This window comes from Cavia porcellus, unplaced genomic scaffold (genome assembly GCF_034190915.1).
Source record: "Cavia porcellus strain 051 isolate PalLab524CR breed Dunkin Hartley unplaced genomic scaffold, mCavPor4.1 scaffold_19, whole genome shotgun sequence".
In the NCBI taxonomy this organism is placed as follows: Eukaryota; Metazoa; Chordata; class Mammalia; order Rodentia; family Caviidae; genus Cavia; species Cavia porcellus.
This window is the reverse complement of record NW_026947502.1, coordinates 3590767-3616396: the sequence shown is the minus strand read 5'-3', so window position 1 is coordinate 3616396 and position 25630 is coordinate 3590767. Positions and strand designations below refer to the sequence as shown.

Here is a 25630-nt window from a genome sequence, read left to right as displayed (position 1 = left end):
CAGGAAAAAGTAATATTTTGTTGATACACATTAGATCTTTAAAAATATATCTCGCTGTAGGATTAAAAATACTTCCATGTAAATGAAGACAATGTCTTCTCAACCTTAGGAGTAATTTTGAATTTTATTTTTGTTAAATTTAGACTTTTACTAATCTGTCTGTGTATCTATCTTTCATTCTTTTTGTACTGGGAATCAAACGCAGGACCTTGTGCTTGCTGGGCAGATGCTGTGCCCCTGAGCTATGTCCCCAGCCATGCTAATCTTTTTAAGTCATTAACTTCCTTATATTTTTGTTCTTTTTATTTTATTGGTACATTTTAGAAATACATAGTGGTATAGTGGTAACACTCACGGAATTTATACTTGTACATGGTATATCTTGTGTTGTCTTTTTTCCCATTCCCTGCCCTTCCTTCAGCCCCTCTTCTGTTTACAAAAGCTTTGTTTCCTTTTTCTGTCTTGTCCCTTCTCCCCCTGCATTTGAACATTTTCCCCCATTTCTCAGTTTATATTTTGAGTGATTCTTAGGTGCCAAGCATTGTTCTAGGCTCTTTAGTATTTAGAAATTCACTTTGTTGACATAGTAGTCCTATAATACAAACTGCCCTATTAGCACTAATGAAACCGAGATCTGCGTATTAGCACTAATGAAACCGAGATCTGCATAGGATTATATAATTTACTGAAAGTCATTCAGCTAGTTAGTAGTAGGATCTGGATTAAGATTCCAAGGGTTTGTGCTCTTAAATATTTTAATTGCCTCTAAGAATTTGGCAGATTATGAAAGTTCTTGATTTTCTTTGTTGACTAAAGTAAGAAAGTAAAATTTCAGTAATTTACATAGACAAGGCAAAGGGAACTGTTGCCAGAGAATTTAATAATACAGAACCAGATTCTGTTTTTTCTTTTTTAAATTATACAAATTAGATATTTTGATAGATATCTTGTTAACATGAAATCTTTTTTAAAAGATTCTTAAATTTTTTTTTTCTGTAGCTCGACTCATGGTATGTTATTTTGAATGGCGCTGTAGAAATTAGTCATCCTGATGGAAAAGTTGAAAATCTCTTTATGGGAAATAGTTTTGGAATTACTCCCACTCTGGATAAACAGTACATGTGTGGAATTGTTCGGACTAAAGTAGATGATTGTCAGGTAAGCTGGTCTCTTTAGTCAAATACTCTTGCTTAATTTAAAATGGCTATACCTAGTTTTTGTTTTACTTTCTTCAAAACAAAATAGCTTTGTTTGAGAATTAGGAACAAAGGAAACTAGGTTTTTTGTCTGCATCAGATATTTGTAGAATTTAGTCAACTTTAAATTTTAAAGAGAATGTACCCAGTAACTTCTGTGTGACAACCAACCCAGTCTTTTTATTTTTAAACAAAGGGAAGAAATAGGAACTTAGTTGTTTGTTTCTAACTTACTCCTGCTTCATGTTTTCTTTGCAGTGTCAGTTTTGAAAGAAGTAGATACTTCTGCATTCAGAGGAGAATTCAAGCCAAGCTGATGTTTTTTGATTTTGTAGCGCATAAATTGTTTCACCTTAATTTTTCTTAAGGACTAGAAGGATTGAAGGACAGAGGACTGATGCCACTTGATTTCTTGCCTTTGTGCTCTGCCTTTGTGCACAGCGATGTATTTATGTACTATAGGTTCATTAATTGTCCCCATGTTGTTCTTGGACAGTTTGTCTGCATAGCCCAGCGAGATTATTGGAGAATTTTAAATCATGTAGAAAAAAATACCCATAAAGTTGAGGAAGAGGGAGAAATTGTTATGGTACATGAACACCGGGAATTAGACCGGAGTGGAACCAGGAAAGGACACATTGTAATCAAGGTGGGTGTCTTTGTTTACTATTTTAGGTAGAATAAAGCTTTTTATCTGACCTTGGAGGAGCATTGAGCCACTTTTAAGTAGCACAAGATACTTCACTATGGTAGTATATTGAAATTTGATTTAAATAACGTTGTTTTTTTGCTTTTATCTACAAATGTATGTAAGTCTAGCTGACTTGTATATGTTTCAGTGATGATCTCTGGGGTGAAGCAGCTTCTTCACATGGCTTGCCCCCTAACCCTAACCCTAGCCCTAACCCTAACCCTTGCACGCATGGTCAATTTCCAACTTCATTGGCTCCCAACAGTAATAAATGCATAACTTTCTCTTTTCAAACCAGTCTTAGTTCCAAGATAAGTGTCATTGTTTATTGTAGATTGAGCAGTTTACTAGTGAAGGAGACAAATCAGAGAGATACGAGTCTGGTGTCTTACTGATCTATGCCTTGGTCATCAAGCTTTTCCTCAGCACTTTCTTATATTGGTGAGTGTAAGCTTTGCATGTTAAAAAAAGAGAAAAAAAGATGAAAGGATAAGTGGACTTCCATAGGCTAGCAATTTTTTGTTTTGTTTTGTTTTTTGAGAAAGGATCTCACTGTATTACCCAGGCTGGCGGAAAATCACAGGGATCTTCCTGCCTCAGCCTCCTGAGTGCTAGGATTAGAAGTATACACCATGCCTGGCATATATATTTTTTATTTCAATTCTTTGTATCTTTTTATATGGAACATTGTTCTTTAATAGTTGCTAACTTACTGGAAAGTTGCAGAAACATTACAGAGTGCTCAGTCAGATTCCTCTATCTTTTTTTATTCATTTTTTGTTTTTTGAGACTAGGCTAGGTAGGCTAGGCTACCTGGCTAGGTAGTTCAGGCTGGCTGTGAACTCTCAGTGGTCCTTCCATCTCAGCTTCCTGAGGTTTCCTCCGTACCCTACTCCCCTACTTTCAGCATCATTTGATAGTGATCTACAGATGTAAAGCCTCTTCACTCTCAGATATATCAGATCTTTTTATAAACAGGAACACTCTCCTCCATAAATGGCACAAGGCCCTTCATGTCAGGAAGTACACATTGCTGATATAAATTCACTTGCCCAAAGTCCCTATTCAGTGTTCATCAGCAGTCCCAGTAGCTCCAGGCTCTCATCCAGAAGCACAGTTGCATTGAGTTGTCATCTCACTTCAGTCTGTTTTAGTTCCTCATTCTTTACCTGTGTTCCTACCCTCCGCAGATTTAAAGAATACAGTTCTTACATCCTGCAGTGTAACCCTTTACAAACCTTCCTCCTCACATTCCTGTGATGATATTGTTAACTGAAATAGTCACTAAAGGAGGAATTGTGTGTGATACGTATATCACAATATTCAGAACAAAGAAATGGCCAAAGCAAATTCAAATTTGATGTTTTTTTTCTTATATTTGCATAACACATGCAGTACTGTAATATACTACAGAACCTGAAATTGTGCCTTCTGTGCTGTACTCCCAGCAAAAGTTACAGCACTGTATGAGCAAGATGAGCGGAACCATAAAAAGCCATCGTGGCTGTACTAACAAGATGTACAAACTATACCAAAAATAAAAGGGCTGGAGTAGGGCGTCAGTGCAAACCATTGTTAAACAAGGAGCACTTGCACTTGGATCTGCCCAGTGTTTCTTCATTGCCATACGCAAGTCATTCTTCCCTGGGAGGAATTCCACCAAAATGGTGATTGTGCTCTTCCTGTTGTGGCAGCACAATTACAAAGATGCTGATCTGTCTGTCCAGCCACTACTGAAGTTAAGCTTGGTGTTCTGCTTGTGGTGGTGACTATATAACGTCTCCGTTGGACATTCTATAACTGACAATTGCACGCTGGAGAGATGTTCTGTGCTAATATCAGTATGCAGCCTCTGGTTTGTGGGTGGTTATAACTAGGTTTAAACTACTACCCACCAGTTTTGATTGCTGTTGACTGCTTCTACCTGAAATGGTGGTACCCTGTTTCTGTGTCTTCTGTATTTAGTAACCATCATTGTGTAAGGATGAGCTTCCTTGAGCCAGAGATTTAGCTGAATGGCATAAGCGCTTGCCGGGCAAGCAAGAGGTCATGAATTCAATCCCTGGTACCAAAAGGATGAGCTTCCTTTTCTCTTGTATTAACTAACTCATCTGTTGTATTCCCTTGCCATATTATTCTTTTTTTTTTTTTTTTTTTTTTTTTTTTGTCTTTTTCCTTTTTATCGGTACCAGGGATTGAACTCACGACTGCCTGCTTGCAAGGCAGGGGCTTATGTCACTGAGCTAAATCCCCAGCCCCGCCATATTATTCTTATACTTAAATTGTCTGACATTTGTCCTGTGAGATCTTCAAACTGACTCCTGCATTCTTTTGACATCATTTGAGTGCTTTCTTATTACTTGGCAAATAATAAAGTTCAACATGAACTTTTTCTGTGTCCTCTAGCTTTGGAATTCACCATTTCTCCAGTGAGCTTATGACCTCTCCAGGGGAGGATTAGCATTTATGTACTAAGATCTGGATAATCACTATTTGTTGCTACTGAGGTAGCATTGTTTTTAAATCCTCTCACCAGACAGAGCTAGGAAATATAACGTGTAGCAACCATGAGTTTAAATACTTCCAGATGTAGTACTTTACTGCAGAAGTTTCTCTAACCTTTTCCTGTGTGTATTTGTAAATATCTTTTCCAGAAGTTGCTTGTTACACTTTATTTGCTTATTTGTTGATTGTGATCAGTCTGCCATGCCCATATAACAACAGCACACATCTCTTTTGCCTGATACCATTATGTGCACCTCGTCATCAAGCATACCACCTCTTGGTTGCTAGTGAGCTGACTGGTGACATACCGTGCATGGTTGTGAGGCTCATCTGAAGAAAGTTTTCAGTGTCAAGCTTAGGCTGTCATGGATTTAACCAGGCAGAATGATAGCAGCTCCTTCATGTTGACCATTCCCACCCCTGACTTCACTGTGTATGATCTAAGAACCAGATTGAAGTGACCCAAAACGATGCTTAGATTAGATAATGAACCTGGCTCATACTCGTGGGCTTAGTATTTTGGAGAGTAGGAGAAGAAGGGTAAGTTACAGTCAACTTGGCACTTACATAGCATATAAAAAGTTTTACCTCTGGCTTCCTTCTAAAGAAAAGATTTTATTCTTTGTTAGCAAGGAATATCTTTTTATAAATAAATTTTTAGATTAGTATATCGTTAGCATTAATGTATGCTTACTACACAATTAATTGTGAACAGTGAATTGTTCAAGTAAAAGCAGCAAATTGAAGTTTGGTGTTATGACAACAGTTGATTGTCCTCAACCATGATACCTCTTGGTTGCATCTAGGCATTAATAGCTGGTTTCTTTTTCTGTTTTGTTTTTTGTTGCTTGCTTCTATATATGTACTATATATATGAAAAATCACAAAGGCCAATAAATGTTGACATTGATTGAGAAGCTCAAAGAGAAGTAGTGGTAAATGTTTATGCTTCCTTTTATAAATTGGGAGACAGGCACACATTTTAAACAGAGTGTAAAAACTAGTGTAGGAGTCTGGTTTTCTCCTAATATGGTCGTCCAGCAGGAAGAAACTATGGAAGAAGAAATGCAGTGATCTGTTCCAGCATGTAACAACAGCAGTAAAACTGGCTGTCTTGTGTTGACATATTGTTGCCATAGCCTAGGACAGAAGAAAATTTTAGGTGGATTAAGTTTGAAAGAAAGCTGGTTTCCTATCTTTTCTTTCTTTTTTTCTTTGCCTTTTCTTATTTAACTCTCACTTCTTCCTCCTCTTGTCTTGGACAATCATTACCATGCCCCCAGTTGTAATAGAAATAGCTGATAGCCTGTGAAAGGATAAATCAAAATGCCACTGGAAGCAGGTGTAGCTGAATAATGCTGTTGGGGACTTATTCCTCTATGATTTCTCATTGTGAACCTCTGGGTGCTGCTGAATTACAGCCTAGAGACCAACCGCCTGCTCCCAATGCTAAGGTTCTAAAGGTGAAACTCTAGTTTTAAAGAAATGTTTACAGAGAAGTTATTTGAATCCCAAGCTGTTTGTTTATTTTCTAATCCTTTCTTTCCTTATATTTTTAGGCAACACCTGAGCGTCTCATCATGCATTTAATAGAAGAACATTCTATTGTGGACCCCACATATATAGAAGATTTTCTATTAACTTACAGGACATTTCTTGAAAGTCCTTTGGATGTTGGAATCAAGCTATTGGAATGGTTTAAAATTGACAATTTAAGAGATAAGGTTGGTTTTTTATAAAGGATGTGAGAATGATGTTAACACTTAAATTTTACTAATGAGACCTTTTGCATTCAATGGATTTGTGTGTGTGTTTGGTTGGTTGGTTGGTTGGTTTTGAGTCAAGGTTTCATGATGTAGTTTAGGCTGGTCTTAAACTTACTACCCTAAGCTGGCCTCAAACTCATGGAGATCCTACAGCCTCAGCCTCCCAGGTGCCAGGGTTACATGTGTGTGCTACCACGCCCAACTTTATTGTTTTTTTTTTTTTAACAACAGTCCAGTGCATCTAAAAAGTGAATGCCAACAAAGATTGGTGGATAAATACATAAAATATTTTTCTGTCTTTTTGAGATAGATAAAATATTTTTTCTTGTCTTTTTGAGATAGATAGATAGATAAAATGTTTTTTTCTCTCTTTTTAAGTTCTTGCTGTGTAGTTTTGGCTGGCTTTGAGCTCACGTTGTAGCCCAGGCTGGTCTCAAACTTGCAGCAGTTCTCCTGCCTCAGCCTCTTGAGTGCTGGCATTACAGATGTGCACCACCATGCCCTGCTTCACTTACATTTTTAATAGAATAGCCTATTGAAAGTAGACATGATAAAAACAAATGAAAGGGAATATAAGTCTTAAAAGTGAAAATGTGAAGTAAAGCCAAGGTATAGCTGTGCAGGAAACATAATACCTACATGATAGTATTTGTAATTTTACTAAAATATTGAGTTTCTGAAAATTAATAAAATATTAACTGATCAATAACTTATAGTCACCAGATAAATTATTTTCAACTTCAGAATAAGGAATATCTTAATTTTTATGAGTTACAGGCTTTACAATCATTTGAAAACTGTGTGTCAAACCCTAATTTCTCTCTTCTATGTCTATGTCAAATCTTCCTTTACGTATTTTTTTTCATTAAACATTATTTGGTGTTTTAAATAGATTACTATTTACCGTGCATTTTGTATATATAATGGGCAGACTGATAATGCCTCAGCAAATCAGTGGGAATAAAGCATTATAAGAAAATAAAAAGCAGGATTTCAATTACCAACTGTCTTTACATTGCATTTTATAGGAAATATGATATAGGTAGAATTGTATTAATTAGAACACTATAGTGTCAAACATTATAGGCTTGCCCTTTTGCAGCTAAATAGTTATTTCAGTTGCTGAAAAATAAAGGTGTATTTAGTGAACAAATTTAGCAATAATCAGATAGCCATATACAAAAGAATAAAATTGGGCCTTTTTACCATATACAGGAATTTACGCAAAATGGGTCAGAGGCATACATATAAAAGTTAAAATTGGCATTCACGGAAGAAAAGATAAGAGTAATTCTCACAAACAAAAGAAAAAGTAAATTGAACTTCACCACAATTACTGCCTTATTTCAAAGGACCACAATCCAGAAACCCAAGATAACACATAAAATGACAAATTATATTTGCAAGTCACTGTTTGTTAATCTAACCTTTAAAAAGTTTTTGTGGAGCAAAATGACCCAGTTTACCGCTTAAAAAATTGTCAGTATTTACTATGAAGGGGTTGCAGATTTGTTTTTGTTACAGTTTTGGTTAAACATGTTCTTGGCTATAGAAACACTTTAGTATGGCCCTGTAAATTAATACAATTGCCTGCATTTATCATAGAAGCTTGGATTTTAAGCTGTATCATCCTGTGTGCTTCCTACATTTTAGTAAACAAGAAAACTTGTGTCTTTTTGAGCGCAGTGTCCTACTATGTTGTGTATCCAGGGAAGCAAAAGTTCCAACTGACCAATGGGACTAGCCTGGTTTTGGAAAGGGAATATTCCAGGGAGCTGGCCATAGAACTCAGTTCCTTCTGGTTTTCAGTATGCTTTTGGAATCTGCCTGTGCAGAAGGGATGCCTCTCATAAATACATGCTGCCTTCTCTGTTTCCACAGGTGACACGGATTGTATTGTTGTGGGTAAATAATCATTTTAATGATTTCGAAGGTGATCCTGCTATGACTCAATTTCTAGAGGAATTTGAAAAAAATCTGGAAGATACAGTAAGACTCAAAAGAATTTATCTTTTTCAGAATTTAGAGGCCTCCCTACCCCTTAGTGAGAACAGCAGTTTACAAGAGCAGCAGTTTTCATCTTTTCCATATGTCTCAAACATCCATTCTGAAAACTTTCAAATCTGTCCTAGAGACTTATCCTCCTCCTCTGCCATCTTACCCAGACAGATCTTCTCTCAACTCTCATTTCTGTTTAAGACCAATATTATTGTCCCTTAGATTCCCAGGCTTATAAACAGTATTCTTTTTTGTTGGCCCCTTTCTCTTTTTCTTGAATTTGGTGGCCAAGAATCCAGTCAGTTTCTGAAGTCCTCCCTCTCTGTGACTTAGACATATACATACTCATATCTGCTTCTAATCTCTTTCTCAGCCATTACTTTTCTACCCCCGGTTTAGAATTTTATGATTTTATTATACTTGATCTTTTAAAATAGCCTGCTAACTGCTCCTAAGTCCAGTTTGTCTTTTTAGTCTATTCGTGTGACCCAAAGACTGTTTAAAAACTATAAATGTTGCATGTTACTGTCTTTGTCAATGAACTATAATTTCTGCCAAAGTAGTTCTGTGTATTCATGTTCCTCATACAGATTTTTAGCTTTTTTCCTGTATACATTAGATTATAGCCAAACCAGACTGTGGCATAAGCTTTACCAGTCCTGCATCTCAATCATGCTGGAATTCTCTTGCCATCCTGCTATTGGAACTTTGAATACATACCTTACATATCAAATCTACATTAAGACTTTGACAGTTTATCTGTTGTGTGTGATTTCACTTTTTAAAAAATATACAGCATCTAAGACAGGTCCCTCAAGGTCCCCATAATATCCACAGTAGCTACTCATGAATCCCTTCTTTCTGTCTATTGTAAAACTGATCTGCAGGTGGCCTCTGGCTTGAATTTCAAATTTTGGGAATTGTGTAAATCATCCACATGGCTTCAGAGTACAGCTCAGGAGTCAGATTGCCTGTATTAAAATCAAACTGCACTATCTGCTAGATAACTTTATGTCTCAGTTATCTTAGTTGAAAGATAACCTCTAATTCAGTGAATATATGAGGAATATAATGAGTTAAATGATTGTAGCAGTCTGAAAACAAACAGCAAAAATGCTCAAGAACTATAACCTTCACAATGTGAGTGGATGGAGTTTAATGAACAGAAAATGGGCTGGGTTTGTCCCTTTCTTTACCTTGGTTCCTATAGACTTCTCAGCCGTGTATCTGCTCCTTGCAGAATGGGGAAAATGGTCAGAACCAGAGAAGTTAAATAAAGGGACACTGGTATCATTTAGCTGTTTTGGTGCTCGCTGTTTAAACATTTGAGGGACAATGAAATGTGCATAGTGCCTAACAGTGATAGAATTTTTCCCAGTAAATAATTAGTTATTGAGTATTTATTAAATTCTAATAATCCAAGGAGTTATGTGGAATCGAAACAAATATAAAACTTAGTGTCTTCTTTTGGGGGGTAGTGTCTTTATAGGAAAATGAAATTTACATTTTACCTTATTTGACAATAATTGAATATTTACCTCTTACTGCCACCTGGAAGTTGCACTATTATTGAGTTTAAAGAAGAACTAAAATACTAGAAGTTTTCCATAGAAATCTAGAACTCAGATGTGTCTTTGAACATGAAACCTTATTTGGAAAGGTGGTTCAAGTCATTGAAGGTTTTAAATAAAGGTTTAGAAATGTTCTGATTTATACACCAGCCGGGAGAGGAGGTTCAGGGAGTGAGAAGTAGTTTTTTGTCATTCCTCTGTAAATGAGCCTTCAAATCCCTTCTAACCTGTGTTTATCCAAAAGTATTCAAAAATCGTACTAAGACATTTCAATCTTGAAAGTACTCTGGAGTGGAAGTGTCCTCTCTTTCACTTTCATTTATCTCAGCCCTCTCATAACATAAGTGATGTTTTAGAAGCCCATAGGAAAAGGTTTTTGTGCATTTTACCCGTTTCTGCTTTACAGAAAATGAATGGTCATCTCCGGCTGTTGAATATTGCCTGTGCTGCAAAGGCTAAGTGGAGACAAGTTGTGCTGCAGAAGGCTTCCCGGGAGTCACCCCTGCATTTTGCCCTCGCCGGAGGAAGTGAAAAGGGATTTGGCATTTTTGTTGAAGGAGTAGAACCTTGTAGCAAAGCTGCTGATGCAGGACTGAAACGTGGTGACCAGGTAAATAAGTAACCTACCACTTGAAGCTTTCTCTTAAAAAGTGTGTCTGCTGTTTTTGTTCTCATCTGATATTTCTTCAAGTGAGCATGGCCTGTTTAAGGAAATATTTTTCTGAGCTTTTTAAATAGGTAATACTTAAATAAAGTTTATTTTTAAAACACATTGCTCATAATGTAATGTAAGCTGGACTTGAACTCACTACAAATTCCGTAGTGAGTTCCTCACTATTACCTTCTTGGAAATTTTGATATAGTACAGCCAGAAACTGCATGGTCCACTGCACTCTATCATCATGACCACCTTTGGGCCAGCCCATTCTGCAAGGATTAGGAAACTTGTCATCTGGCAACTTCATAATATTCCAGAAAGATCAGTGTATGGGTTAGCACCCTTGGAAATTTTGAAAGTGAAGACACTTCCATCTCTTCCATAGCATTTTGAAATACAAATGTCTGAAGATTGCCATAAATGGTGGTATCCGCTTACATACAGTACTGTAACTATACTCATAAACAAAGTAGGCTGGCAAGGAACCAGAAAAAAATGAAACACCGGGAGGAATCTGGTAGTGATTTATTCTTTTTATATAGGATTAGGTAACTGTTGGGCAGTGTATTTCAAAATGTGATTTACTGACAGCCTTGTTACTTTAAACAAAATAATTCTCAGGTTTATCTCAATGCAGTTCACCATCACATTCTCAAGACGAGGGCTGGGAATCTGTTTTTAACAAAGCTCTTTACAAACCTCTCTTCTCATGTGCACCAAAGGTGGTTTCCCAAAATTCAGTGAATTTAAAAAAAAAAAACAAAACCCACTGGTCATCAGAATCACTTGGGAAACTTACTTTTCCCCATTTGAAGTTGTGTTTATTCATTTTTTTTTTTTTTTTTAGAGTGTGGCTTTTACTTTTAAGAGCCATGTTACCATTTTTTTAAATTATGAGAATATGTTATAAAAGATGTAGCACTTGAGAACACTGATTTGTAACCTATGGATTATCTTACTCCAAAGGTCATTTGGAAAAATCTAGTTATACATATCTATCTGTATCTACATCGGTCTGTATGTATAATATAGACAGTTTGATTTGCTTGTGGTGGTGGGGATCAAATCCAGGGCATTGCACATGCTGGGTAAAGGCTCAACCACTGAGCTAGACCCACAGCCCTGGATATATGTTTTATCATCATGGTTTGGGGATTATTACTGGCACGTAGCAAGGAGAGGCCACGGATGCAGCTGAAGAGCCTACAGTGCCCAGCACATCCTCCACAATGACTTATTTGGCCCAAAATACCAGTAAAGCAAGGGGATAAGAAACTGATATAAATTAGTTCACAGTTCGATTCTTTCCCAAATGAAGCTTTTTAAAGATAAAGATTTCTAGTCGTTAGCCCTGACTACTCATTAGCAGTGTCTGATAGCCAGCATTCTGGAATTAGCATACAGTATTTGTTGCTCTTCAGGTATTTGGTAGCCATGATTTTTCCTCAAAGCATTGAAGTTACAGAACATTGTCTTAATGTTGCCCCAGGGAAGTCCAAATCGGTGTTTTTCTCTCACACCTTTGATTTCCCCTGCCCCCATAGCATTATATATAGAATCTTCATTCTCCACACTTGGAATTAAGAAATTTCGTTAGCATACATTAAAAAACAGTTGTCGGGGCTGGAGGTTTAGCTCAGCGGCATAAGTAAGCGCCTGCCTTGCAAGCAGGCAGTCGTGAGTTCGATCCCCGGTACCAATAAAAAGGAAAAAGACAAAAAAAAAAAAAAACAGTTGTCTTTGGTTTTATAATCTTTGTACAGTACTATGTCAGCCATTTTAGTATGTGGACACAACTCTTTTTCAACTATGAATTTTACTTCTGTATAATTTTTTTTCTTTTCCTAATATATTGTTTTATACTCTTATCCTTTAATTCCGTACACTCTGCTGTTGAATTTTTTTAATAAGCCTCTTGTATGATTCTGATTTACATCCAAATTGGAGAATCCATGCTCTAAAGAATCAGCAGCTCTCATATGGGAAAAGATAACCCATGTCATTTGTGTTTCTTGTTGTTTGATTCCCTAGTTCAATCAGTGGCAGCAAAATATACTAAATATGCTTTAGATTGCTGTTTCTAAAATGAATTAATTCAGTTTGAAGTGGAATAAATTTACTTGACAAAAATTTGTATATTCTTACACAGGCAGAAGTTTTTATAAGCTGATCTGACATGATTGACATTTTTTATTCATTTATAAATCATCCTGTTGTTTTTGGTTTTTTGTGATTTTGTTTTCTGAATATCCTAGCCTTTTCAGAAACATTAGAGATTTGGGGGAAATAGTAATATAGGAGAGAAAAATTAAATCATAGTCCATATTCTCAAAGAGGCTTTTAGGTCACATATGGTACATTTTATTTAGTTTTTCATTATTAAACTTTTAAGATTGTAGCTATAAACTAATAACAGTTTATATTTTTCAAATACTTTTAAGATAATGGAAGTAAATGGACAAAATTTTGAAAATATTACGTTTGGGAAGGCTCTTGAAATTTTGAGGAATAATACTCATCTTGCACTTACTGTGAAGACCAACATTTTTGGTGAGTTTTGTTGTAAAAATTCCCTGACCTTTTTTTGCTAACAGAAAAAGGAAAAAGTCATTATAATAAAAGAAAGATAGTAAAATGTAAACTGTTTGTTTGTTTGTTTGTTTGTTTGTTTGTTTTTGGTCAAAGCTGTTAGGGTTTCATTAGGATAGTTTAGTATCTAGAATTTTCATTTTTTGTGATATGTATTTATTACTTTGATACCTTAGAAAGTAAGTTTAAAAACAGATATACAGTTATACTTAGTCGTTTAGGAAATGAGCATTGTATAGAACTGAACAGGAGGGTTAATGAATAAAACTTAGAATGACTGCAGTCAAACTTAAAAGCCGTAATCAGATTCTTTCCCCCCTGGTAATGGGCAAATCAGTCTACGTCTAACCTTTGGACTAACTTCCTGAAATAATAGGAAATTAATTTATTAAATTAAGTAATTAGTGAATTAAAGATTGCTAACAATATCATATGCTACCTTTCTGCCTGCCCTGTGGTTTTAGCATATTTATATCTGAATAAAGGAAGTATAATAAACTTGTACTTTTTAGGTCATTTTTTTAACTTTTAGAAGATATTTATTGTTACTTATTTTCATTAGACACCATAGAGTTTTTGCTGAAATTCTGAGATGGACAATAGGATTAAATTATATTAGTTGAAAACTATCAAAGAAAATTTAAATATTCTTTTGAAGTGGCTGTGTGGGGGACTTTTCAGCTGTTCAAGTTCCAATTAGAGGAATCTGAATTGACTTTAAAAACTATGCCTGTAGGAAGGGTGATAGGGGAGAATCAGAAACATTGCTGAGCACTGTGTTCAAAGAATGCCCCCTCCTCCAAAAGAAGTACTCAGTAATAAAGTTGAAGGACTCTCCCAGTGTCACCTTGGGCAGATTAGTCTCTCAAAGCCTTACTTTCTCCAGCTCTGTTTCATAGTGTTCTTGCAAGGATCTCTTGCAAGTACCCTCAAATGATAGAATAAAAAGACAAAATAAAATTAGCACTATTGTAGGAGATCTTAAAGTACATACGTGAAAATGTATTTTTTTCATTCATTCAGAAAATACTTAGGAAATGTTAACAGAGACTACCCCTGAGTGAAAGGAGGAGGTGGCTTCTCATGCAAAGGTTCCATTACCTGAGCACCTGAATCTTAAAAATGTATATTTACTTTTTAATTTAGTACTGACTGAAGACAATAAATAGAAAGATTAAAGAAAAGTACACACCAGTATAAAAATACCTGAAAAGATAGTGAAGCACTGTCTGACCATAAAGAGGGTAAAAGGGAGCCATTTTTTGTGCTCAGGCTGGTAGAAAAGGCAAACGAGGGACTGACTACCCAATAGTATGCACCAAGGGAAAGGTAAAGCGGGGCACAAACCGTGGGTGAGTCAGAGCTTCCCCGAAGGGACGCCTTTTCTTTTCCTTTTTCTTTCTTTCTCTTTCTCTTTTCTTTTCTTTCTTGCTTTCTTTCTTTTTTTGGCCAGGACTATTTACCATCTTTCCCATTCATAAAATGCAGTCCAGAAGCAGAGCTATTGGTAAACCCAGAAACTTGTTGTTTAGTGCCCACCAAAGTCCAAGATACTTCTAATACTTGTGAGAATTAGAACCTTGAAAGGCTTACTCTGACGTGAGTGGGGATGTACTCCAGCTTCCCAGTCTGGGGCACACAAAGAAACCGTACATTTTAACCTTGTCCTGGACGAAAACAAGTAAGTACAGTCTCTTCGTGAGAGGATGCCGACAGTAGTCTGTTACTCTAAAAATAAATTTTCAAAGGCAGAGACAAGCAACCAACTAATGATTGTAGAACACTGTTAAAGTTAGGACAAGCCAGAACAAACAAAAGTACAGGCATTCCTGAATACCAGCACAGGCTGATTACTACTTATGTGCATGAACGTAAAAAATCAAATTAAATGTTCCAGTTCTGGGTCAGATGGAATAAATGCATGTTACTCTTCATGTCCCACTGAATTTAACAGTAAAACCTGTATAGAATAATGACCCACTTATGTGAGAGCTTTAAAAAGCAGACAGCAACAGGCAGATCACACAGGGATGCCAGAATTCAAAACACCACCACAGTCAGTGAAATCACTTTTTTTCCCTTTGACACACCCAGGCCAGACTCTAGGTAACCTGAAACCTGAGTGAGTACTATGGTGCAAACAGCTTCAAGAATGGGAAATGGGACTCCCAAAGCTCAATTACAGAAGTCCCTTGGGTTTTTTTCCTTTCTCTCCATTTCTTCAGGCCTCATACCCGCAACAGTACCGTGGCAGTGACACAAGCCTGCGAGAGCCAGAATTCTGAGGGAAGGCAGCTTTCCTTACCCTTCAATGGATCTGTGGCTCCAAGAGGGTAGGGCCAACTTCACAGCCCCACATACACACTCTGTTTTCACCCCCACCCGCTTCCTGCTATTTGACTCATAGTCTCTGTAGTTTCCCTCTAGAGACCAAAAAGGAAGCTTAATGAATTTAAAAATACCATATTTATAACTGAGCTGAGAGAGAAAAACCCACAAAGTTGTTGAGTTTGCCCCTAACCTGTGCTTGCATGGTTTAATACCACCTGATACTGACCTTGAGAATTGACATTTTAGTTTCAAACCTGTGTGGCACAAACCACACAGATCTGAACAGCACTATGAAGACTTTGGAACCATAGCCCACAGAAAAGCACTCTGTTCACGAACAGCTCTGATGGGTGCACTCTTAACTATTACAAGGATTCCCTTTTACCAGTTCTGATGTCATTTTAATTACTTGGGCATTTTGTGGTCTTTTAAATGTATTTGTCATTGATCAATTTTAGAAGTTTTAGGGTCATTAGCATGTCCAGTTGCCTTTACTCCCTTTGTCTCTTCCAAGTGGAAAATCAGTTACTTGTGTGTTAACAAATTTGTGCCCCAGAATCCTCTTTCACTTTTGCTGTGTTCTTTCTTCTCTCTCTCTCCCCCAATCCCTCTCTCTTTTGCTAGTTTGGAAATTTTCAGTGCAGACTGTAGCCTACAGTCTGACATTACACATGCATAATGATTTTAATTTTAGGTTTTTAACTTTCCACTTACAGAATGTACCATATAAAGCTCTTTTGTAGGCATGAGTTTTCCATCTTTCATTCACTTTATTCTGTATTTTAAGATACATTTACATAGCTGTGCATAGTGCCACACACCTCTAACACCAGTACACTGGAGACTGAGGCAGGAAGGTCATCATGAGTTCAGGGCAGCCTAGGCTACATATAGTTCAAGGCCAGCCTGAACTACATAGCAAGACACTGTTTTAAAACATAAAAAATAAAATTTATTTACAGTGGGTATTGTAAATCCGTGTGTATGTTAACACATAACGGATTATCTTTTTTTGTCTCTTACCCCTATTTTTTATTTTGTATTTCTGATAAATTTGATGCTGTACTTTGTATTAAAGAACCTTAGAGAAGATGAAAATATTTCCTCAGGATTTGCCATTTCTTTAAGCAGATGGGATGGAGGAATTGAGTTGGGTCAGGTTGGATTACAGAACTATTATACTGTGTTAGTAGTTCTAAGTTAAGAGCAAGACCTAATCACACGCTTAATTCAAGGCCTTCTTTGGTGGAACTTTGTCTCCAGGTCCCAAGAGATTGCAGGAATTTCACCCTTTTTAACTTTTTTCTCCTAGTCTCACTCTCCCACTCTCTACCTAAGGAATGTATTTTGCTTCAGAGTCTGATAAGCTTCTATCTCTTCTGTTTTGTAAGTTCATCCTCCATTTTGAGCTTAGCTCTTTAGCCTCCCGCCTTAGGAAGTTTGAAGGATAAATCTGTCACACAGTAATGGCAGATCTCTCCCTGCTATGTGACTTTGTCTCTTGAGTCCATCTTCCCACTCCAGAATTTTAAGTTTCCCTGTTCTTCACTTCACAACTTTCTGACACCTCTTAACAAAATCTCATTACTCAGATAAGTTATCATTTTAAATTTTAATAAAAGGTGCATACATTTTGAAAAATTAAAATACTGAAGAAAGATACACAAGGGAACCATGCCATGTATACCCCCGTCTGTCCCTTTCACCTCAGTTCACAGATTTGTTCTACCATTATTTATTGAACCATGTCATATTGGTGAGCATTTTAAATTCTAGTTTTCACAGTTAATTACATAATAGAAATCTTTTGTATTTATCTTTTGTGCGTATTGTGGAAATAGCTGTAAGATAAATTTCTCAAAACAGAATCACTTTTGACAGGCTCTGTAAGGATTTACTTCTGAAAATTTATCCCAATCTCCATTTCATTATTTGGTGTGTAACAAACCCTCTGAAGTGCATTGACCAACTTTATTGATGCACATTCTTCAATAATGAGTCAGAGTGAACACCTTGTGTGCTTTAACACTTCTCTAAAATCTTTCAGCCTATTCATTTTTGTATTGAGTGACTCATCTTATTCTGATTTATTTTAGCATGTTGTAAATAAAGGACTGTATCTTTTTGTTTAAAAGATTATAGATATTTTCCTCAAGTTAGTATTTTTGCTGCCCTGTTTTCTGTGTGTACACACACATATGTAGAAAGAGACATTTTTGATGCTCATGTAGACAAATTTTTAAACTTTTATGAATTCTCGTGCATCTTCACTTTTGAAATCTGTGTAATATCTGATACTGCTATTTAGTAGCATGGTAAGTACATTGCCCGTTATCCTTTAATTTTTTCTTTAACACTTTAAAAATTTAACATATCATATCTCTTCTTTATCTTCAAATCATAAATTCCCCAAACTTTTACTTTTATTTATATATGCAGGTCCAGTGAAGATACAAACTTTTCTATCCACTTTCCTACCATGTTCTCTAGTCATTTTCATTTTCTTGAGTTGTCTTTCTACCACAGACCATGAACTTGAGATTTCCCTCCACCTGGAATGATTTCTCACCTCTTCTCTTTGCCTGGTTAAAATCTTACCATCTTTTCTGTTCCTACAAAGTGATTTACTTAGGATTGCTCCTTCTTAATATTTTAAGTGTTTTCCTGAAATGTTCTCTCTGTAATAAGAATCTTAGACAGGCAGTGGTAAGTTCTACAACTAGAGAAATATGCAGAAATCTAGTATAATACCTGATACACATAGTTCAGAAAATATTTCTTGAGTGGATGAATGTCTTGATTTTAGCTTGATAAAGTTTTATGTTTATCCTATGACTTAAAATAAAATTTAAAAGTAGAAATTTAGGCTGGGCGTGGTGGCTTATGCCTGTAATCCCAGCACTCGGGAGCGGGAGGCTGAGGTGGGAGGGTCATTGCAAGTTCGAGACCAGCCTGGGCTACAAAGTGAGCTCAAGGCCAGCCTGAACTGCATAGCGAGACCCCATCTCAAAAAAGACAAAAAAAAGTAGAAAACTAAATGAACTTACTGAATTTAAATTAAGAAATTACTTTAAAAGATAACCCCTAAAGATCTTCATTATTTTGAAGGCAGAAAATGTCAGTTTGTACTATATTTTGATCATGGCCAGTAAATGTATGTAAAGCATTCAGTATATTAGCCACTGGGAAAATGCAATTCAGAACCGCATCGAGGCAGCAGTTTTACCTCAGTTTGAATGGCTGTTCTCAGAAAAACAAAAGTAAGTGCTGATGAGGATATGGAGACAAAGGAAGCTTCCCCAAAAAATGTAAAACTAAATCTTGGAACCGTGGCACACCATTGTAATTCCAGCACTCCTGAAGGTGATTCAGGAGGATCACTCAGAGATCAAGGCCAGCCTATCTCAAAAATAGAACAAACCTAAGATTATTAAGACTACAGCATGCTCCAGCTACCCACTCTTGGGCAAATATCCAAAGGAAATGAAGTCAGCATACAAGAGAGATACCCACTTGCTGTGTTTATTGCAGTATCATTCACTGTCCCATCAGTGAATGAATGCATAAAGAAAATACAGCTTATATACACAATGGGGTATTATTCTGCCATAAATAAAAGAAAAATGTTCTCATTTGCAGCAAAATAGATGAAATTGAAGAGCATGTTAAGTAAAATAAGCTAAACACTGAAAGACAAGTACATATACTTTGTGATTTGTAGAAACCAAAGAAAAATTAGCCTGAAAGTAATGCTTGCTAGAGACCAGAAGCGGGATGAGAGCAGGAGTGAGGGATAGCAGGGGCTTGGGGAAAGAGTGGTTCGGGATGATGACTGTGTGCTGTGTGCGTATATGGAAGTACCACACTGAGCCACATTCATATGTACAATCAGGGTGCTAAACCTCAGAACAAAATCAGACTTCACAATTCAATACCAGGCTATTAATATTGTAACTTGTTCTTAAGGCTTAGTTCACTTCAGTCCCACCGATCTTTGAGCTTGTGAAAAGCACTTGCTTTCTTTTATTCCCAAAACAAAAAATGTGATCATTCTTCCTATTTGGAGTAACTCTTGGGTAACAGTGGTACAGTCTGATGTAAGAACTGAAGAGTGGATTTAGCTGATAAAAGATGGGTATAAGTTTGTGTTGATTTGAATAGGGCTATAAAAGGTCAAATAATAGAAATGGACTGTGTTTATCCCCAAAATTTGGTGTTAAAACTTTCTAGTGAGAAGAAAAGAAATGATAAGTTTATTTATTTATTTCCACAGTTTTCAAAGAGTTACTCAGTAGGACTGAACAAGAGAAATCTGGTGTTCCTCATATTCCCAAAATTGCTGAAAAAAAAAGTAATCGTCATTCAATCCAAGATGTACCAGGAGATATTGAACAGACCTCGCAGGAGAAAGGACATAAGAAAGTTAAAGCAAATACTGTTTCAGGTGGAAGAAACAAAATCAGAAAGATTTTGGATAAAACACGGTTTAGTATCTTACCTCCAAAACTATTTAGGTAGGTAATGCCGATCTCAGTCATATAGGATTATATGATTTTTATTGTAGGGAGGGGAGGTGTTAATCACTTTTGAGTGGGTGGGTGATTGGTTTGGTTTGGTTGGTTGTTTTATTTGGGTTTTGGTTTTTTGGTTTTGATTTGTTTTTTGGTTCTTTGAGATAGATCCAGCTACGTAGTTCAGGCTAGTGTCAAGCTGTTGGCACTTTCCATGCTTGAACTACCATGCCCAGCCAGTCCAATTTTCAATCCCATGATTTAGAAAGTTGGACAATTTAAAGCAGACATGTTGACTGTTCCCAGTTCTTTAGTTAGTAAGCATCATCTCTCCTAGCTGGGCATGGTGGTGTGCCTATCTGTAATCTTAGCACTCTGTGAGGCTAAGGCAGGAGGATAACAAGTTTGAGCTCAGCCTGGACAATTTAGTAAGACACTGCCTCAAAATTAAAAGGGGGAAAGGGAAGTTGAGGATTTAGCATGCTGTGAAGGCCCCAAGTTCAGTCTTAGCAACACACACACACACACACACACACACACACACACACACATATCTTCCTTTTAAGGCACTGTTTGTTTCCTCATGAATTCTAATCCTGAACTTTGTAATCAAATCTTTGTATTATGTGTGTATATATGTGTGTTCCTGGAGCTTGAATCAGGACCTTTGCACTGAGCTTTATACCCAACCCTTTTTTAATTTTTTATTTTGAGACAAGTTCTCACTAAGTTGCCAATGCCAGGTGATTCTCCTCCTTCAGCCTCTTAAAATAATAAGACTACAAGCATGCATTCAAATCTGTTTTCTATTTCAAAAATGAGATACCACCAAAACAGTAATAGCTAAAGATTTTAAATATAAATTAAGCTTTATAAAATACAGCTTAAATCCAGCTATTGAAATGATTGGAAATGACTCTAGCGTATCTTACTAGTATGTATTACTCTAGTGTAATAGTCTAGTGTGTATTACCATGTGTTTACATTATCAGTTTTCTAAACCAATCACAAAATTGCTAATCAATACTTGTTCAATAAGATAATACTATAGTCAGTGAAAGAAAAAAATCATATTTAGACAAGCACAATTTTCTGTATTTTTTTCAATTAAAATCTCAGATATCAAACATCAGGAAATACTCTCCTTCATGAGTTTTTATTCCCAGTCAGAGAAATAATTTTGCTCTTCACTTAATTTGATATGAGGATTGAAACATCCTGAGCTTTGTTCCTAACCACTCTTATTTCTAGAAAATTCTTCACATGTTTCATTCTGGATGACTGATGTCCTTAAGATACTAGCTTATAAAAATGACAACTTTAAAATATCAAAGTTAGCCTGACATGGTAGTGCACACTTGTAATCTTAGCACTTAGAAGGCTGAGGCAAGAGGAGTGTGGTGAATTCAAGGTCAGCCTGGACTACATATGGCAAGACCCTATCTCCAAAAAAAAAAAAAGACAAAACCCCAAATCTTTCAATTGTATGTAGCAAACATAAGAAAACTTTTGTTCTCAAAAATAGGAACAAAGCCAGTAGAAGGGACCAACCAATACTGAAAAGATTAAGACAGTTTGAAATGACCAGAAGTCACTGAGAAAAAGGGAAAAAACTGAAGCAGAAGAGAGTTCATTAGGAACTACTGCGATGGAATTCCACTTCCAGAAACCCTGATGGTTTGGGTCTGGAATGAACAGGTTCTCATTTTGCCTGGTGGCAGTGTAAGAACCAGGAAACATTAAGTATGACTTGCTCAGCCTGTTAATATCTCATCTTAGCCAGCTGTATTCAAATTTCAGGACACTAAATGTCTCACCTTCACATTATCCTTTGGGGTATGAGAATTAGTTACTGTACAAGGATTCTATTTTTCATTTCAACCAGAAGACATAGAAATTGAGTTTCCAAGAGCAATCAGTAGAATATTTTCCACATTATCACTTTATACTGGTACCAAAGAAAAGAAAGATGTAGTAGAAAAAGTTTTAAACTCCCAAAGAATATTTTAATCTTTCATTTATTAATAAGTAAACATTTATTGAGTTTTTTGCTTTGTGTCATCATGTTGGCTAGAGTACAAACCCAAATAAAATGTGCTGTTCTTCAGAAGTTCATATACCCTGGGTGTCTCTTCTAAGCATGTTTCAATGCAGTGAGATGCTAATAATTTTAGCATCATAAATAGCAAAAAACAGAATAGTCTATTAAAAGTCATAAAGATGTCAGTAACAGAAGAGCCGATTTGTTTTTTACCTGTCAGATTGGCCATTTTGCATTTTTGAAGATGAGTGTATGTTATATTCCTTGTCACTTAATCATTAGTTTTTAAATCAAGACAGTTTTTCCATATATGTTTTTATTAGTGTATATTAATTATACATAATTTTGAGTTTCATTATGGCATTTTTCATACATGCATATAAAATACTTGCAGCATATCCACCCCACTACTGAGATCATTCTTTTAACAATGTAGAAATGTACTGTCCTTTATAGAGAGAGGTCTTAAAAACCAAACCAATTAGAAAAAAATCACTAAATCTTAAATAGAAAAACAAAACATGAATTCAAATGATTCATATTGGCAGTAAGCAGGGACATATGATTTAAGACAGAACACTGTTTCATCAAAGATTGACGAATAGGACTATAATTGGGGGCTGTTACATAGATAGTAAGTGCATACTGCTGTGCTAATATAAAATGATGCAACCTCTCTATAAAGTTTGTTTTTATTGATTTGGTTTGGTTTGGTTTGGTTTTTTAATGAGATTTGGCAACAGTTCCTGGGCTCAAGAGGTCCTCTTGCATCAGCCTCAGTATCTGGGACTAGAGGCCCGGATTACAGCACCTTGCTGTCTATAAAACACCAGAACAGTTTGTTATTAAGAGCTTTGAAACTGGGTCCTATCCTTTGCTTCATTAATACATTTCAAAAAAATAATTAGATGTAAGTATGTATAGATGGTCTTAGTTACATTATCTATAATAGAATAAAATCAGAAATAGTCTACAGTCCAGCTCTCAGGGATTGGCTAAATAAACTGCTGTAGAACGTAGAAGGGAAAATATCAAAATATTAACTATGACTTTTTCTGTAAGTTAGTTTTGCAGATAATTTTTCCTTTTTGCTTTCTGTCTGTACTCTTCAGGATTTCTACTTCAAATACTAGTTTTTAATTGAAGTAAAAATTTTTAATTATGTAATTCTGCACTTTCTGAGTATCTCCTGTGAGCCATTGGAGGAGGTCATATACAGTCTTTAGCAACAGTTGCTTAAAAATAGGCACTAAGTCCCTAGAAGGTAATCCCAAGCACTAGAAGGCTGAGGCAGGAGGATTGCAAGTTCAAGTTTGGCCTGGGCAAATTAGCAACTTAGTGAGACCCTGTCTCAGGGGAAAAAAAAAATAAAAATAAAAACTTTTTTTTTAAGAACTGGAAATATAGTTCAGTGTGAAGGCACTAGGTGCAGTCCACAATACAACAGTAAAAATAATGCAGCTCAGTGTAGAGCACTTGCCTTGTATGCATGAAACCCTGGGTTCAGTCAAAGAAAAAAATTACTGATTTGAAAAATATCTATAGATTGTGACATAGCAATGCAGTTTTTATTGACCAGAGAATATTTCATAATTCAGGCAATCTGATTTCCTTTTCGTAACTCACTCTACTTTTTTTTTGTTTATTTAATCACAATTGTGTATATCTTTGTACTTAAAAAGTACATTGTAACATTCACAGCTATAGATTGCTTTTGCTTGCTTATCAGGAATTTTTTTTCTTTGAAATTTCTCAATAGAGTTTTTTGTTTGCTTTTAATTGGAGTTACTTTTTGTTCTCATTAGTACTATTTCTATGACCTTTTTTAGTTACACAATATGAAATTTTTATTCTGAGTAAATTTAGTGTTAGGGAATTATTGACCAATTTTTCCAACATCTTGTTTCTGTTACTGCATCACGTTTCAGGAGACTGCTAGGGTAAGAAGTGACTTAATTCGACAAATAGGCTTTATCAGTTCAGCATCGAGCATGGCTATTTTGCCAGTTAGATACTATTTCATTCTTGCCATAGCATGGATTGTATATAGCCAGTATAGTTTTCATATGTACATGTTCACACCTTAATTACCATGGATTATAACACAGCTCTACATGATTATTGCCGTATTATATCTGTTAACATAAAAAGCAGAATTAAATAGCATTGGTAAGAGATAAAGGATGTTCAAATTCCGGTACCACACACACACAAAATTCAAAAAATATTCCTGCAAATTAAAGTGAAAAGGAAACTATGAAGTAGTTGGACTGTAGGTTTAGCTGTACCATGCTGCAACTAATGCAGCTGATTTCCTTTCACTGAAAACTCACTGGACGTGTGGCGCATGCTTGGAATCCCAGCATGGTAGGGGAGGGGTTGATCAGCTGGGAGAGGCCACCCTGGGCTCCATCATAGCCAGCAGAGTTACATAGCCTCTATCTCACACAAACACACAGATACATGTCTATATATAAACAAAAGCTTTCTTTTTTCCTCTTAATTGAGAACATTTAACTGTGATAACTAAGAATGCAAATCTAGTTATTAGGAACCAGTTTATGGTAAGCATAAAGAAAATGTTTCTTTGGCCTTATCAGACTATACTGCCTTTGCTGTCTGGTAATATTCTCTGTTTCTGCAGGGCTTTTATTGTGTCTATGCTATCCTTCTCTGTTTTTTTCCATAAATTAGTTAAAATAAATATTTCTCCTTTTTAGGTATGTACTATTCTCATTTTACTTTTGATAAAAGTGTTTCACTCATTGAAATCTGGCTTAGAATCTGGCTGTTCTGCTAGACAGCAGGATACCCAGCCTCACACTGTAGGTTGTACTTCTTTTCCTGCTTTCATTTGGCCCAACCTCCCTCTGCAGAACCTGTTTCTTTTTCCACTTTAATAAACTTTTGCTACTATTAAAAAACAAAAATAGGAATCTTGTTTTCCTCTGTGCCAAAATATTCACCCACTTCACCTGATTTAATCCTTACAGTAGTCTTGGGGTATAGATAGTATTATATGTTCACTTTTATAGATTAGGAAAGCCACAGTTCTGTGACAGAAAGAAATATGCCTGCAGTCAAAAGAGCTAATAACCCAGGTCTGTCTGGCATCATAGCTTTTTCAGAAAACATAAGTCTTTGCTCTCCTGCATGTCTGCATGCTTCTGCCTTGCTCTTGAACTCTTGTCCTGGCTCTCTTGCATCTGGCTATTAACAGCTGTTAGCTGTTGATTTAACACCCAAAAGTCTCCATCCTGAGCCACTTTCTAGTCTGTCTAAATCTTTTGTTTTACTTCTATTCTAAATATATTCCTTATGCATTTTTAAGACTCTGACTTAATCCTTTCTGTCATGATAGTTCAGTTTTTTCGTTGTATGCTAAGCAAGTGTTGGGCAGACTGCTGCACTGAATAAATTTTAGATGGAGTTAGTGTAACAGAGAGCATTGGTTTATCGTAGGGTTAGCCCTTACAGGCTCGTTAGTATTTTGGTTATTAATGCTGATAGAAGTCTTTTTGGTATTGCTGTCCTGTTTGTGTGTAACTGTTTCACTGCAAAGTTAAACTACTAGTGGGGGCTGTATAAAACTTAAGTGATAGCGTCATGTTTCAGTTTTTGGTTTTTTAGAGTGGATTCAGGATTGCTGTGTGAGACTTCTAAAATTATTTTAAAGGAAGAATCTTTTGTTTGCTTAAATAAGGCCATTTAATTAATGCTTGCTTTTGAGGCAGTGGAGGGGAATGACTTGCTGGCTTGCATTCTGTCTGATT

The 25630-nt window shown here is 36.1% G+C and overlaps 1 protein-coding gene across 20 annotated transcripts in view; it reads left to right on the top strand.

Annotated features, from left to right (window-relative positions):
- The window catches only part of Rapgef6 (Rap guanine nucleotide exchange factor 6), a 221301-nt gene that overhangs the window by 144113 nt on the left and 51558 nt on the right, over positions 1-25630 (top strand). For all 20 annotated transcript variants that reach the window (XM_063230567.1, XM_063230557.1, XM_063230561.1 and 17 more), the window contains 7 exons: positions 1000-1158; positions 1693-1845; positions 5952-6116; positions 8040-8147; positions 10134-10337; positions 12827-12935; positions 19579-19819. In XM_063230567.1, the coding sequence (XP_063086637.1) occupies positions 1000-1158; positions 1693-1845; positions 5952-6116; positions 8040-8147; positions 10134-10337; positions 12827-12935; positions 19579-19819 (1139 nt within the window). The remainder of the gene's footprint in view (positions 1-999; positions 1159-1692; positions 1846-5951; positions 6117-8039; positions 8148-10133; positions 10338-12826; positions 12936-19578; positions 19820-25630) is intronic.